At 55.6% G+C, this 15,468-nt stretch overlaps 2 protein-coding genes across 2 annotated transcripts; both read left to right on the top strand.

Moving 5' to 3' along the window:
* Positions 1-3,452: 3,452 nt before the first annotated feature.
* Positions 3,453-6,373, top strand: VOLCADRAFT_82191 (uncharacterized protein). The gene is made up of 6 exons (XM_002953444.1): positions 3,453-3,978; positions 4,046-4,223; positions 4,310-4,410; positions 4,495-4,646; positions 4,755-4,882; positions 4,965-6,373. Exons 1-6 carry the CDS (start codon positions 3,625-3,627, stop codon positions 5,126-5,128), a joined length of 1,077 nt encoding a protein of 358 aa, XP_002953490.1. The 5' UTR covers positions 3,453-3,624; the 3' UTR covers positions 5,129-6,373.
* Positions 6,374-9,848: 3,475 nt separating this feature from the next.
* On the top strand, positions 9,849-15,150 carry VOLCADRAFT_94140 (uncharacterized protein; the record flags this gene model as incomplete). Its single annotated transcript, XM_002953443.1, has 7 exons — positions 9,849-9,860; positions 10,515-10,640; positions 11,791-11,991; positions 12,541-12,609; positions 13,575-13,691; positions 14,252-14,324; positions 15,017-15,150. 7 exons carry the CDS (start codon positions 9,849-9,851, stop codon positions 15,148-15,150), a joined length of 732 nt encoding a protein of 243 aa, XP_002953489.1.
* Positions 15,151-15,468: the final 318 nt, after the last annotated feature.

The following is a 15,468-nucleotide window of genomic DNA, read 5'->3' as shown; positions in this document are numbered from 1 at the left end:
GGGGGAGAAATGGGTGGAGGGGGGGAGGGTAAGACGAACCAGTGATCATGGAAGCAGGTACCAGAGATAAAGGGAGGAGGGGAGGGAGGTGCGCGCGCGTGTGTGTAGATAGAACGGAGGGATGGGGAAAGGAGAGGGGGAAGGAGGGAGGGTGAAAAGAAGGCACCATGTGCTGCTGCTATCACCACGTATCGGGCGGGGCAGTGGAAGCTGACCCAGTGGAGTGAGGGCAGGGGCCGGTACACGCGACGACTGGCTATCATCCCTCCAGGTGGGGTGTGTGCCCTCTGCAACCGCCGGGCACCTTGCTGCTGCACATCAGTAGCGTGTACTAGTGCTCTACCCTTGCTGTTTGCTCATGCTTTCACTCCCTCGTTCTCCCTCTCCTTTCCGCCCACATTTCTTTCTATTCCTCCTCCTAGATCTCGTTCGAGAAGGATGTGGAGCTCAGCCAAATGTAGGTTTATTGCCCTCTGCGACCGCCAAGGGCCGGAAGGGGGCCCAGGGGGGAGAAGTACACTCCAAGATACAATTGTCAGGTCAAGGGCGTGAGGGGCCATGTTGTTGTTGTGTACCGTTACCCGTTCACGGGGACCTGAACCGGGTGAGCTTAGTACAGCGTTGAGCTGTTTACGGAATTGAGCTTGATCCTTCTGACGACGGAACCAAGCGGGACCCGTGTCTTAACACGGAATTGCTCTGCTTGTCCTCCTGTTGCGATTTTCCTGCCACCTGTCACGGGGAGCTGATCGACCTGATCCTGGTCTGAGGGTGATTTCCATCATTAAGAGTTCTGGAATCGATCCCTTACCCGTGCGCTCCGTACAGTAACTGTCCTGTCCTGTACTGCTGTGTTTGTGGTTCGTCGTCACGGACTCCCCGTCAACCCCTCACCGTGCGGTGCCGAAGGTAGTGCCATGATCTCTCATACAAGACGAGCACACAACACAAACGACACCACCAACTGCAACTCGACTTTCCTTCCTCCCTGTCACACATACATACATATATACATACGCGTACAAAAATACATGCATACATACGCACATCTTACAGGAACGAGTACGAGATCCTACAGATTCTGATGGGCGACTGCCGAGAGCGGTTAGCCGCATACAGCAAGTCGTACGAGGAGGACGTCAAGATTGCACAGGACCCCAGCCTGGCCCCCAAGGAGCGCCTCGCAGTGCGATTGAGGCTGAGCGAGAAGCGCATCATCAACGCCACGATGGAGGCGGTGCGGCGGCGCCTGGCGCCCATTCGCGGCATCCCCACCAAGTCCGGCACCATGCAGGACCCCAACAGCGACCTCAAGGAGATATTTGATACCATTGAGAGCCTGCCCACCGCGCCGCTGAGGATGCTGGAGGGCTTTGTGAGTTGGGCTCGAGGGGAGCAGGACCCCGACTGGGGCAAGAAAAAGCCCGGACAGGGTCAAGGACGGAGGTAGTGGAGGAGCGGGGGCAGCGCGGCTGGGTAGCCGAGGGGTTACCGGGGAGGGGGGGGGCATTGGACGAGGAGGGGCCCGGGGGCCCGGGCAGGGGGTGTGCATGGTGAGGGATGTGGCCATGTACTCAGCTGCGGGTGGGTGGGTCGGGTGGATGAGGTCCAGGGATGGAGTGCCAGTGTAGCATCCTTTTCTTTTGGACTGCATGCCGCGAGTAGTGAGGGTGAGATGTATGGAGTGCGGTGTGTTAACCCAGGCATGTTTTGAACTTATCCATTTTTTGAGTACTGGGACGGTGAGTACTGGGACGGTGTGAGGGAGGAGGTCGGTCGCTGAGCGGGCTGTAAGGAGGCGCGCGCAGCTCACAGCAAGTTATATTATGTCTGTAAGGCGCGCGCAAGAGAGAGGCGGCTTAATGAGGCCTTGTTACTACCACCCCATGTGATGAGGCCAAGTGCCACAGCTCCGCACGGAAAACCCAGCGGACAGCTTGTGGGGGTATCCTCTTTGTCAGGAGCAAGATAGGTGCACATGCGGCTTTGGGGGGGGGAGGGATAGCACCTGTGACCATTTTGTTGGTTGAGGTGGTGGAGTGGGGCGGGACTGCGCGATTTGGAGGGTATGTATTAAGTGGGTGAGCGCACCTGCTTCGCAACAACTGCGAAGCAGTCATGATTCTACACCTGGACAGTGGAGGGCTGCGATGGGCGATGTGGTGACCGTGTGTCTATTCAGCACATGTTCTGGGGCCGCTTGCTACGCCGCGTCATCGTAGCGGCAATGGATGTCGGGGCAGAGAGTTATAGCTTGGAAGGTCATTTCCGCCTGCGGAGCAACGACGCCCTCCTCGGCGGTTTGCAAGGTGGTCCTGTCTACACCTGCCCCGCTCGCCCACGGCAAAGGGGACAAGACGAAGGGGGCCTAGAGGGGGCTTAGAGGCTCGGCTTGTTGGCCCTTGCAGCCGCCCAGCCCAGCATTTCTAACAGACCCTTGCAATTCATACGCATGGCTGGGCACGTTCGCTTGCCCCTTACCATTACCACATTTCCACAGGGAGCGGGACGGGGGTGCACGGGACGGGTCAACCAGCCGCTGTGCACTCACTCTACCCGCAGCCTCGATATCCTTAACTGGATTACAGCCTCAACATCAGGGGAGAGCAAGCAGGGGTATATGCTCGAAGTCATGAAATTTCGAAATGAATCCGCCGCCCTATGTCCACCGAGACTACAGGGACGGTAATTTCCGGTCATCACTTCCCAGTACTGCCCTGTACTGAAGCAGATCATGTTCAAACGGTTTGGTCGCCAGTCCCTATCCGTCTGTGCGGGGCCGGAATCCGGGTAAGGACATTTACCTCGGCTGCACGACATACTCAACACTGCAAGTACCAGACAAATCTGTCGTACTGATGACCTGGCAGCTGCGGCCACCATCTGTGCCGGCCAGCGGCATTGCATCTCGGCATATGGCGGCGACGGGCCTCGGGAAGTCGCCGCGCTAGGACGCCCTGTGTAGTATCAAGGTTACGGCAATGCCGCTTCCGGTACGCATTTAGCTGCAGTTCAGAGTATTTGCTGCTGATGAGGGGCCACTTGTAACGGAGCCTGAAGCGGCGATCTGGGGAATTTAACTTCGTGTGGCTCAGTAGGGCAAGTTGCTGCTCCCACGTTAAGTTAATATAGGCGGAATTTGAGCCCGGACAGTCCCCGAGTGTTTTGACATGCTACGCATCCCAGATAGGCTGCGTGTGGACGCAAGGCACCAGGCATGTGCCAATGATAGGGACGAAGTTTGGGCAGCTTTCTCGCTGGAAAAGGAGTCCTAAGCTTTGTGCAACGTAATTACATTCTTTATGTTGATTATGATGCTGTATAAGTTGTTGCTGGACGCCCATATGGTAGCAAAGATAGGCGTCCGTACAAAGTGGGGCGGTTTGGCTCTGGGCTCCACAGTCCTGACAGTTTCCAAAGGGGAATTGTTTACAAATCGCACGAAGCTAGCCCTAATATCAAAAACCCTGACAGACCCCAGTGTCCACGAAGGCTGTGTTACTGTTGTTTTGCACTGGACTTATAACTTACCATGCAGCGCTGCTCCTTTTGCATTATACTCAACACAACTTCACAGATCCTTTCTGCGCTTTGAGCTGGATGAGGAAGTAGTTAGGCGGATTGATGCTGCGAGCTCTGCTCAGCTTGTTCGGCTGCGCGAAGCCACCAGCCAACTTTAAGAAACGGAATTATAAGCCCGAAGCCGATGATGCGGAGGCAGAGCAGCGAAACGTCTTTGAGCTGGCTTACAGCGTGCTTAAGGCGAAGACGGAGGCCCTGTTAGCGAATGACCAAGCCTTGCTCAATCAAGAGTACAACAGCTTGCAGGACTGCGACGTGCTCGAGACAGTAGAGGCCGCAGAGCACACCAACAACGCCGGCAAGAACCGCTACGTCAACGTGCTTCCATTCGACTATAACCGGGTTAAAATATCCGGCGAGGACGGCCAGGACTACATAAATGCCAGCTTGGTACAGGTGTGGCGCCCCTGCTCCGCCTTCGTGTGGTTTGGCGGCACACAATCACGCAGAGCGCCTTACGCAGAGCGGGCCGAATGAGTCGCCCAGCTGGTGCTACATTGCGGCTCAGGGACCGCTGGCTTCAACAGTTGACGACTTCTGGCGGATGGTCTTTGAGAACAACTGCTCCATACTGATCATGCTGACCCGCACCGTGGAAAACAATCATATTAAGTGCGCAGACTACTTCAACCAGCGGCCAGGTCGGCGTATGGATGCTTGTCTGGATTGGGATACAGGGAGAGTACCGTTCTGCTGACGGTTGTGAACTGTCATGCCCTTCGCGTAGGGGAAACTGCAAAGTTCGGCTCGTACCGTGTAACAACAACAGATGTGCAGGAGGTCAGTCCGGACATCACTAAGCGCACGCTTCAGTTGTCGTTGTGCACGGTGAGGGCGCCACCTGGCTCACAAACTCTTCTGTGACAAGTTGCCGTTCGGTACTGGGGGGACGACTTGGCATTGTCCGATTAGACGCAGGAGGTGCATGAAGTAACGCATTACCACTACCACCGGTGGCCTGATTTCGGAGTCCCTGAGTCGACGGAGCCCATTCGTCGGCTGGTCAAAATTTTATGGCAGAACCGGACTAGTTGCACTCAGCAAACAACCGTAGTGCACTGCAGGTGAGCTGTCCGGCTGGGGATTATTCCTGCCCTGTTGTCTTACCCTCGATGTTCAGTCGTACGGTTACTTTGCTCCTGCGCTCACCCATGCCACGACACTGTTCGCAGCGCCGGGATCGGGCGGACGGGGACGCTGATGGCCATTGATGTCATCCTTCGACGTTTGTGGGCTATGGCAGAGCAGGGGCTGCCCTCAGGGCCTGCCGATGTGTCCACTGCTGTTGACTTGCCAGCAGGTATCTACGTTGGTGACCCGCTTGGCGTCTGTTTTTTTCCAAGGTTATAACTTGCTTACACGTTTTGCTTACTGCCTTGCAGTTGTGCATTCATTGCGGAGACAGCGAAAAGGCATGGTGCAGACCATGGAGCAGTATTATTTCTGCTACGAAGCGGTTTTGCACGAGATGCAGGAGGCGACCGGGCGGAGCTCACGAGAGAGCGTGCATGCTAACGCCGGGAACGGCTTCGTTGACGCGCATTGATATGACGACCACTTAGACGCGCATTGAGCGTGCTTGGTTGCGTGTGGACCCTGCTTGGTCCCATGACGCTCATGCGTGTTTAAAAATAAGCGTGATCGGTTCTTCGCCCACAGCTACAGACGCATATCGGACGTGACTACGTGAGGCTGTGTAAGTAGTGAAGGGGGTGCGTGCGATGGATGGGACTAATGCACTATTAATGAATCCAACATGGTCGAACATCGATAGCGTGGCTTGGAAAACGCTGATCGGGGAAGCATAGGGAATTTATGTTTTTTTATCAAGCATGTTTGCTGCTGGGTGGTAGCTTCCTTTATTCGTCGCTGCTGTGTGTTGTGTGTTTTGGCGACATTTATAGACCTCCCGGACACGCGTGGCCTATGAACCATGCTCAGGTTACAGCTTTGAACGATCCGCCAGGTGTTGACCTGAACTGAACGTATGGCGAAGAGTCTTGTTACGCCTGCCAACACAAGCTAGGTGGGTGTGCGGTATGCATGAGGGCCTGGTAGGCACACGCCTGTACACAGTTGTCATTGTTCCTTTTGTGAGCCGGTTGAATAGGGCCAAAGTCCGACGGTGATGTGACGGTGAAAGTGCCTAGCATCTCCACCTACCAAATACAAGCCACTTGCAACGATGTGTCTTTGCAACGATGTGTCTATGGATTGCAGCGCAAAGGAGCGCTTCAATTGTTTCCAATTGTCCGTTGTGCACGTATGCCGCTGCTGTATTGCTGAGGCCAGGCGCTTTAGAAGAGGTTGGCCTTCTTTTTGGCCTGTGCTTGCCGCCAGGCCGGCTGCTTCTTGAAAGCATTGCGGTCCATGCCGAACACTTGCTGAAACTCTTCATCGTTAAGGTAATCCTCCTTGCGCGTTGCGTCGATACCTGCCGGGAGGGTGAGGAAGAAGAGGTGTCATTTTATTGCAGGCAGTTTTTGTGCTGTTTGTGGCTGTTGTCGAGAAATCGGATGCACAGGGTGCGAAGTGTTGCGTACCCTGGTATGCGGCTCTGTAGTGACGGTTCTTTGCAGGGAACCCAACCGCACCCCAACCCCCCCAAAAATGTAGCATCGCGTGCGCATACACGCAGCCTCAGGGATTCTCCTCTTGGCAATCATTCTTGACAGCCGGATGTCACGGTGCCGTGGGATAAACTTCTATTCCTTCATTTCACATCCGTGCCTATGATCTCCGTTTATCCCCACTAGGGAGATGTGTAATAACACGTGCTGGTGGCCTTCGCAGCATACGCCGGCGTAATCGTTCAACTCTTGCTTTAATATGTGCGCCGAATGCATGAACTCCACGCACATGCATGGTCATAGACCGTTCACATGGTTTCAATGATAACCATCTGCATGACTACGTGCACGCCAGGCCATGCAGCAAAACACCGTGCACTCGGTTCCATTACTTGTGAACCCACCGTCTTCAAGACGCAGCTTTTGCAGCTCCTCGTAAGAAACAAAATCCTTGAGCGGTTGTAACTTAAAGGCGCCCTGCTTCAGCAACTGCAAGCCAGCAAGCAGGGAAGAGAGGCAGCAGGCACAAGGCGTTCGTGCGTGACACAGCATGAAAAAACTCTACAAGCTCCTTCGGCGCACTTCAAAGTGGATATCTTCACCTCTTCAGCTAATTCCAGGCCGGAACATGTCTCAGGCATGAAGCATGTTGCATGGAGCATGCGTTGCGGTGTCGTAGAAACAATGAATGTTCAGCATTCAAAGCCCATAACAGCTGACTACGTGCAATGCCGCAATTCCCCAATATAACGGACGCCATTTCGCAGTCCATCCGCGATAGGAACTCACTATGCCGCCTGTATACCAAAGCGTTACAGGGGAAAAAGCGGACATCTCTTGGTGAGAAGTACGGCAGTTTCCAGATTCACCGGCGCCACCACGGACTGGCTTCTATATACCCAGATGTCCTGCAGGATGGATTCATCATAGATATGGCATGGCGCGGCATCACGGAAAAATGTTCGTTGTTCACATGCGCTTCCTGCCCACCTGCGATACGTTGATGGTATTCTTCGTGTCGTGCGTGGAAGCAGGGGACGACTCTCCGCTCTTGGAACCCGTCGGAGACTTCGTGCTTCGTCCACCGAGTGCGGCGCCGGCCGAAGCACCCAAAGCTCCAGCGGAACCGAGCTGCTTCTCCGAAGTGGACTTAGGCGGAGGGGTCGCAAGCGAATTGCTGCTAAGGCGGCGCGAAAGAGCCTGCGTTGGATGGAGCAAATAGAGCGTAACAATCTAACGGAGGAAACATAAGACCCATGCAATGTGAAGTGAATCTTTGCACCGTCGTGCTGCCACGGCCTGCAAGTTTCCGTCACTCCAGACCTTGACGAGCAGAGAGCAGGACCCGGGCGTCGCGCTGCTGCCAGGAAATACCCCTCCCTTGTATGCCTGGTAATTTCAAAAGCAGCAAACGCCCGAAGCCTCTAACATCATATGGTGCCAAACAACACGCAGCAGGAAACTGCAATAGGACGTCGGAATGAGCCACCAGGGATTCATAAGGTGAGCATGTACGGAGCTTAAAGCCCTGATGTTACGCAGTCCCTCACTGATGCGGTCAGCACATGGACGGAACTAACAGAAGCAAGGGGCGTAATCACCTTCACGGTACATGCATGAGGTAATGGCCTCAACGCACAGTAACCCTACCTGCACGGTGCCGGGCGGCGTCATGAATGGTGTAGGCTTTGGAGAGGAGATGGACGGGCCAGCGTTAGCGGACGAGGTACTGGCTTCAGCCGGCACGACCTTAGGCAGCTCCGCTGTGGGTTGCGTGCCTCCTTTGCTTGCTGTCTTTGGCTCGCTGGGTTGGTCAGTGTACGCCTTGCTGGGCGTCTCCTCCTGCATCGGGCTGTCCCTCTTGCTGTCCTCTCCAGACGCAAGGGCAGTGCCTTGCTGCGGCTGCTTGCACTGCTCCACCTCCTTATGCTCCGTGTCAGCTCTATGCTCTTTGCGGTCCTTTGTTCCGCTCCCCGGCTGCACCCTATCCTCCTCTGGCATGGCCATTTCCGTAGCTGTGCCATTCCGCTGGTTTGGGCCGGTTTCGGCCTTATCCTCTGATGCGTTGCCCGCTGGTGCCTCATCAGCTGTGCTCAGCGCACCAGCAGACTCCATCTTGACATCGCTTGTCCCAGCATCCCCTGCAGCGGTCTCAGGAGCTGCAGGGGACGCGGAGGATTCCGAGTGTTTCTCCGCCTCCGTGCTCGGCTCCACGACGCTCGTGTCCTCTGAAACGGGTGCCCCCGGTGATATTGGACCAGACAGAGATGGTGCCGCTTCTGCAGCGGCTACTTCCGATGCGCCATTGGCCTGCTCCAAAGCAGCGCCGTCGAATTCTACTGCAGACTTCCTATCCCCGTTAGCTGCCTTCTCGGCAGCTTCGCCTTCCTTTGCAGCTCCATGGTTGCCGGTTGCACCGATTGCGGCTCCGTTGTTGCCTGGGGTAGTCAACTCGTCTGGATCCACGCTGACGGCGTTTACGGTATCTGGGTCATTTACCGTTTCCACAGGGCTGGTTTTCCCAGACCCATTCCCAAGACCTGGAGCGCCCACGTCTTTAGCTGCAACGCCATCATCGCCGACGGCGGCCTTTGCCTCTTGCTGAGTCATTCCTTACACAACCTGCGGTCTGCAGAAGGGGGGGAAGTTGACAACGCTTGATTCCGAAAGCCAGGAACTGCGACTTTGATTTTGTATGTAACCCGCAAATCCTGAGGCAACTGCAATCCTCGTAGATGTGCCCCTGCATCTGCCACCGTTGATCATCATGGGGAAAAAATCGGCTGCGGACGTCGCAAGGGCAAGGTGTACGCATCTAACAGCCCGACATCACGCACCTGCAAGTCCAAAAGCGATACTCAAAAAGCGGCTTGGAAGCAACCGTGCTGTGCAGAGTAAAGGTTAGTGTTGACTTCTGCTCTATGCAAACAGATTATATGCTAGCGTGTTATAACTTTATCATAATAATGAATAGCGGCAATCGGTACATGTTTGCCTTCGTTGCGGCCTCCGCGAAATAGATGTACGGATGTTTGGTCTTGCGAAGCATACCTCGAATTCGATCACTGCATTAACCTGAGAGAGAAAATGGACATATCTCATAGTGTCTCCTGTACTCTATGAAGGTGCAACCATCGGCTACAGGTGATGCTAGCTTCATTTGCGGTGGAAACTGGTGAGACCTTGATTTTGTCTTGCATGCGACCCAACGAGGTTGCCTGTGCATCATCACAAATTCACCTGTTTTCAAGGGTAATAACCATCGGGTTACACCGGTACTGACGATGGTTACCGTTGCAGAGCCAGGGTATGTCCCTTGCAGTCAGAGTGGGTGCCTGGGCCAGCGGAGGCTTTGGCATTGACAGCGTGAATCATTAATCATCTTCACGTTATAGTGCACAAAATGTTTCGCTTATGTGCTTGATCATCGGCTTCTGGTTTCGTCGTACACCCGCAATGCGGTATCTATCCTCTGTGGGTACGTTCCCCCAAGCCTATTATTCATTCCGCACCTGCGGATATGTCACAAACACACATCCTCGTCAAATCCAATTGGAACCTTAGGCCCTTACTGCCTTGGGGTTCAACTGTGATATGCTGTCAAGTGAACCAGCTTTGCCGTACAAAGACCAGGGATCAAAGACCAAGCTCATGTGATTGTGTCCTTGCGCTTCATGCATCCTAATACACAACATTATGATCTGCCCGGTGTTTCCAGCAAATTTGGAGGATTCATGCATGCACGCAAGGACAATAGCCTACGCAGGCTTCGTGCGGGGAAATGACTACCAACCTATTGCTACTGCTGCTGCTGCCCCTGAAATGGCATGTTGCCTCGTCATGAATACGTAATTATATGTCCTTTCATTCTCCTTTCAAATGTTCACTTACGCAGTGGATTCGATAGGGAGAAAGTAGTATTTGCACAAGTTTCCGCTTGAATTGGCCACTCGAACGATCACCCGCATATGCAAAGCCAACGGAAATGAAGTTAAAAGGAACGCTTACAGAGCATGGTGGTCGGCTGCTGTGGAAAAGTAAGGTGTTGTCTTTTGCGATACCTTCGGCGCGACTAAAAGCTATCCTCGTTTCATGCCGCGAATATGCAGATTTCCTGCCGACAATAGAAAAATTTGGAAAGACGTGTCAAGTCCTTCTTGGGACTGACGAGGTCCATTTTGTACAGACGAGCCTAAACACAGATGGCGTGCATGTCACCGCACGGTTTGCCGCCGTGAGTATGGCCACCCTGTTTGCAACCTACCCTTAACCTCCATAGTACATACATGGGTATGTGCATGCGCTGGAGGTCCGCGTACCCACCAGAAATCTGCCCCAAATTCATCTCCTCTAACCCGCCAGGAAACTCTTTTCGACGTCGACACGTACCGCTGCCAGAGCAAGCACTTTAATTTGATTGCGTTCCAAGTTGAGGTGGGGCTGCTGCTCCGCGTCCTCAAGGGCGCGGCAGCCACCAACTCTGACAAGGTGGATGTAAAGCTCACCACGCGTCAGGTGTCAAGTCCTGCCACCGACACACAGAGCAAGCCTTTTCTCTGCTTTACGGCAACGGCAAGTACCGTGCGGTGCAATGGCGGTACTAGATAGTTGTGGTATTGATAAATACCGTTTGGTATCGGAAAGTTATGAATATTCTTCGGCGTACCGTTGGTACGGATGACCGTTGGCCCGGTGAACCAAGGGCTGCCTAAGCGGCGTTACAGTACGGCTGTCCCCACCATCTCAATGCTTGCACGTCGTGCGAGTTTGCTTTTCACGTCATGATATCGCCGTGTGGTCGTGTGTAACTGGCGCAAGGATGCAATTCTATGCCACGCCCTTACAAGCGGAACACTCTGGCAGGTCATCATAACTTGCCGTACAGCCTTGTACTGCAGTTCTACTACACACTGTGGGTGCGGAATCATAGCGTCTAAGGGACTGCATAGAACGCGCCGGAGACCTTACAGGGCGGCCTCCGGAGGTCACCGCGGAGTGGAGAGATGCGGCTATAGCGGGATAGTCCCGAGTGGTAGCGCCGGCCGTCTGGCTGATGTGGGTTGGCTACGGACTGCCGGACAGGTCTCTCTTCTCATGGTCTCTCATGTGCGCGTGCACACACACACACACACACACACACACACACACAAATACACCGCCCTCTATCCGTGCACGCGTGTTTACCCCGCTCCTGCCGGGAGTCCCATTCGCCCCACGATGAGTCCCCCGTGAACGACCCCCGAGTGCCACTGGTCTGGGCTCGCTCGCCCTAGGTTGCGGGTTCGGGTTCGTACTGGGGACTCAACCCCCCCCCCAATGACCCCGCCTTCTCCCTGGCTGCTACACCCCACCTAGGAATACGTATAGGGCCCTCCGAGCGCCCACTGTCGTGCTGTCGCGCATGTGCCACTTGCATATGGACCTCAGACCAGGGAGCCGTGCGATGGCGTGTTAGCGATGTGGGGTTTTCACTTGTAACATCTCGTAACGCGCAGGGGTGAGCTCCTAGGACCTCCGCTACCTTGGTGATCGTCTTGCTTCGGGCTGCCCGCGGCGGGGACGACGGCCTTTTAACGAATGCAACAAACGTCACCCCTTCCCAGCACCTCCGACCCCCACGGACGCCACCCTCGTGCAGGGCGCCAGCACGACCGTCGTACAGGACGTGCCCATCAGCAAGCCGTACACGGCTTCGGAGGTTCAGTCCTTGGTTGCCGCCAAGGATGTGGGCGCCTTCTGCCCTGCCTACGTGGATTTGGTTCCGGCGCTAGGGGCGGCTCAAGCCATCGTGGACCGGCTCAAGTCGGTGGACGACACGGCCATGCTCGCCATCAGCAGGGTGCGGCAGGATCCTGCGCCGGGGGGGGGGAGCCCTCGCCTCCAAGGCAAATCAGAGCCGTAGGCCCTAGTACTAGTCGTAGCATTCAGTCGATGACTAGTATATTATCGCCATGTTATGCGATTGTTTGCCGTCCTTCAACCGGTGCGCAATCCGACCGGATGGGGGACTCCCGGATTCAGCGGCGGGAGGTCCCCGCCGCCTCTTACAAAGGCATATAGAGAGGAGGCAGAGCAGCCATTACTGAACATTACTGTACAACACGGTTGCGATCGTGATCACAAACGCATTCCTCCCCGGTTGCGGCTGGGGCAGCAGCTGCACCGCTCACATGCGCCTCCGCCAACCTGGAGGGATGGGCGTGTGTGCTGCTTCACCGGACCGCCCCTTCCACCCACTCCCCCCGACATGCTACCTGACTAGCTGCGGCCAGCTTGGTGCGTGGGGGGGGGGTTATTAGAGCCGATGAAAGGCATGGGGGTACGTCCCACCCACCCTTACCTCCGCTCTCCGACCCCCCAATGGCCCCATCCAACACGGCGTCTGCAGGGCGGTGATGCGCACGTGCTGGTGCAGACGGCGAGTGTGGCTCTGGGGGCCCAGCTGCGGGACCTGCCGGTGTATCCGCACACAGCATATGAGCCGGAGGCGACGGACAGGTGTGTGCGTATGTATGTATGTATGTATGTATGTATGTATGTATGTATGTATGTATGTATGTATGTATGTATGTATGTATGTATGTATGTATGTATGTATGTATGTATGTATGTATGTATGTATGTATGTATGTATGTATGTATGTATGTATGCATGTGCGTGTATGTGTATTATGTGTTGATGTAGATGTGTCAGTGTGCCACCGGGCAAATCGTTTCTTCAGGGACTAACCGCTGCGAAGGTTGTGAAGGAGTTAGGGACTAACGGGGCGCACTGCGGCTGGGGCCCGGTGGGTGGCCCGCCGTGTGTGTGTGTGTGGATATGTGGATAGCTAAAAGGTCGTGCTTTGGAGCAGCAGTAGCAGTATCAGCAGCACACAGGGGTCGACTGAGGAAGCCACCTCCACTTCCACACCGGTCTCGGGTCTCTTGTGACCCTTTCGGCCCTTTTCCAGCGTGTCTGTGGCGTGTTTGTTTAATACCAGATAACGGAAGGACCCTCCCATGTGCACCGGGTGTAACGGAGACCTTCAGGTGTTGGCCACCTTCAAAGGTGTTCCACTGACTTCGTGAGAAAAAGGAGTCTCTTACGAGTGCCCCTCTGATGGCGCTCTGACAACCAAAAGGGAGAATGAAATGAAGACATTGTTTCGTCCAAGCCGCCAGCTTAACGATTGCAAAACACCTGCACAACTGCTCCCTCTCTCTCTCCCCCTCGTGAAACCCGGGGGGCACATCCCCCCCCACCATCGGCCGCGCCATGGCCCGTCCATGGCCCCCCCGGCTTTTACGGACACACCCGCACTTGTGTGCGGAGATTGTAACTTGTAACCATCGGCCACCCGTAATGGCGTACTTGCAACGCATCCCTGCGCCAGTCTTCTTGCCATCCGCCTTTCCTCCCTCCCTCCCTGCCCGGCACAGCTCCCCTGCCCCTGCCCCTCTGCCCCGCCTGGATGTCTCCCACTTCTGTGTGTCAGGTCCAAGTCGGTCGGTGATCAGCTGCAGGGAGCTCTGGACGCCGGAAAGGCCGTCAGCGTGGTGAGCAGCGGCTGCCAGCTCGCCGCCATCAGCTGTGCGGCTGTAACCGCGCACCCCGACCCGGGGTCGCGCTTGCCATTGCTCATGTCTATGTTACATCGCTGAACTGTCGTAAACTGCGGCCCTGACAAGGGCAACACGGTCTGGCTTTGGGGCTCCTGCCTCCCCCCCCCGCCCGGGTAGCGGCACAGCGGTCGTGCGCTTTTCCTACGGGCCCCAGTCACGTGGGTCAGGAGCGATAAGCGACACACCAAAAAACACATGTTACCGATCCCTAAGCTACAAAACCTCGGCTTCAGTTTTGACCCAAAAAGCACTGCTTATAACCCCTCATACTAACTATTCCCACACAGGCTTTTGACGGCATATGTATGTACATATAGAACATATAGTATACATGTATATCTTATATGTAATATATCGCACTTTGATATCTTTCTTTTCTCTCAATACACCGCAATAAAGATTCCCGTTTCCCTTGACCCATACACACCCTGCCGTGTGCGCCCCGCTCTCCCCATGGGGGCCCCCCCCTCCCCCTCCCCATCCCCATCCCGCAGCACATCCAGCTGAAGCAGCTCTCCAGAGTGCTACACACCACTCTGCTCACGGAACCGGCCCAAGTGCTGTGCGGTGAGGGCGCTCCCTTAACACCTCTGCCCTCGCCCGCGTGCCGGGAGTGCGCTGATTCGTGTGTGGGTTGGGGAGTGGGGGCCGCTGCGAGGCATACAGACATATCCCCGGCTTTGCCCCCCTCATTGTGTAGGTTGGGGGCATGTGGCGGTGCGGAGGCCGCCGCATACACCACTGCCGCACTATCCGAGCTTAGTCTCCCCCTCGCGTGTCCCGGGGGGCGGGGGAAAGGCTACAGGGCTGTAGGCAAAAGAGGGTCGCGTTGCATAGCGGAGGGGTAGCAGGGGTTTTCTCTGCGGTTGGGCCTCAAGGTGGTGGGGGTAGTGGTGGGGGTATTGCTATGGGTGCCATGAGGCGGGGCTGTGGGGATCTTGAAGTTACGTTTGGGGTGGGCGGGTGGGTGGGTGTGGGGAAACGGTAGTTTGTTTCGTGCGTTGTCATTTCATCATGAAGCATCATCACCGAGTCAGCCAGGTAGCGTCTGGACGTCAGTGCTGATGGTTACTGGCGGCCGGTAGAGCCCGGGCGGGTGCCGGCAGGGAGATGGCTGCTACCACCGGGTTAGCAGCCGCCAGCTTACAGTGCGGTGTTCACCGCCCAAGTTTGCGAAATCGTCATCCGCACCTGAAACACATACACACTCGCACTCTCTCTCTCTCTCTCACACCCTCTCTCTCCGCATTACGCCTCAGGAACGGCAAAGGGACCCCGTATCCTTATCCTTCTCGTGGCCCAGATGGGGCAGTGCGCCCGCCTCACGACTTACTTCCCCCCGGACATATACTGTTCATGCACAGCCCGCAGCAGTCCGCACACCAATCTATGAAAGCCGGGGAAAGCAGTGTACCCGTTACATGTACCCCCGCTATTTCTGCCACCCTCGGCCCCCGCTCTCGCTCCTCCCTCCTCGCTGCCAACATTTTGCCGCCAAGTGTCACACTCTACTTACGGCTAACTTGGTGACACCACACGTATCGTGTCATGCATTCCGCACGTGCCTGTGTGTTGTGTGTTTTGGATCCCACGCTCTCCCGCACCGCTGATGAGGGAAAAGGGAAGAAAACAAAAAAACGAGGCCTCTTACGGCAATAACAAAATTGAAGTATCCAGCCCCCACGGACTGCTCGAACACTCACGTTTCTAT

Source organism: Volvox carteri, assembly GCF_000143455.1.
Source record: "Volvox carteri f. nagariensis unplaced genomic scaffold VOLCAscaffold_36, whole genome shotgun sequence".
NCBI lineage: Eukaryota > Viridiplantae > Chlorophyta > Chlorophyceae > Chlamydomonadales > Volvocaceae > Volvox > Volvox carteri.
Note: the sequence above shows the minus strand (reverse complement) of the source record. Positions and strands in the feature narration are given on the sequence as shown.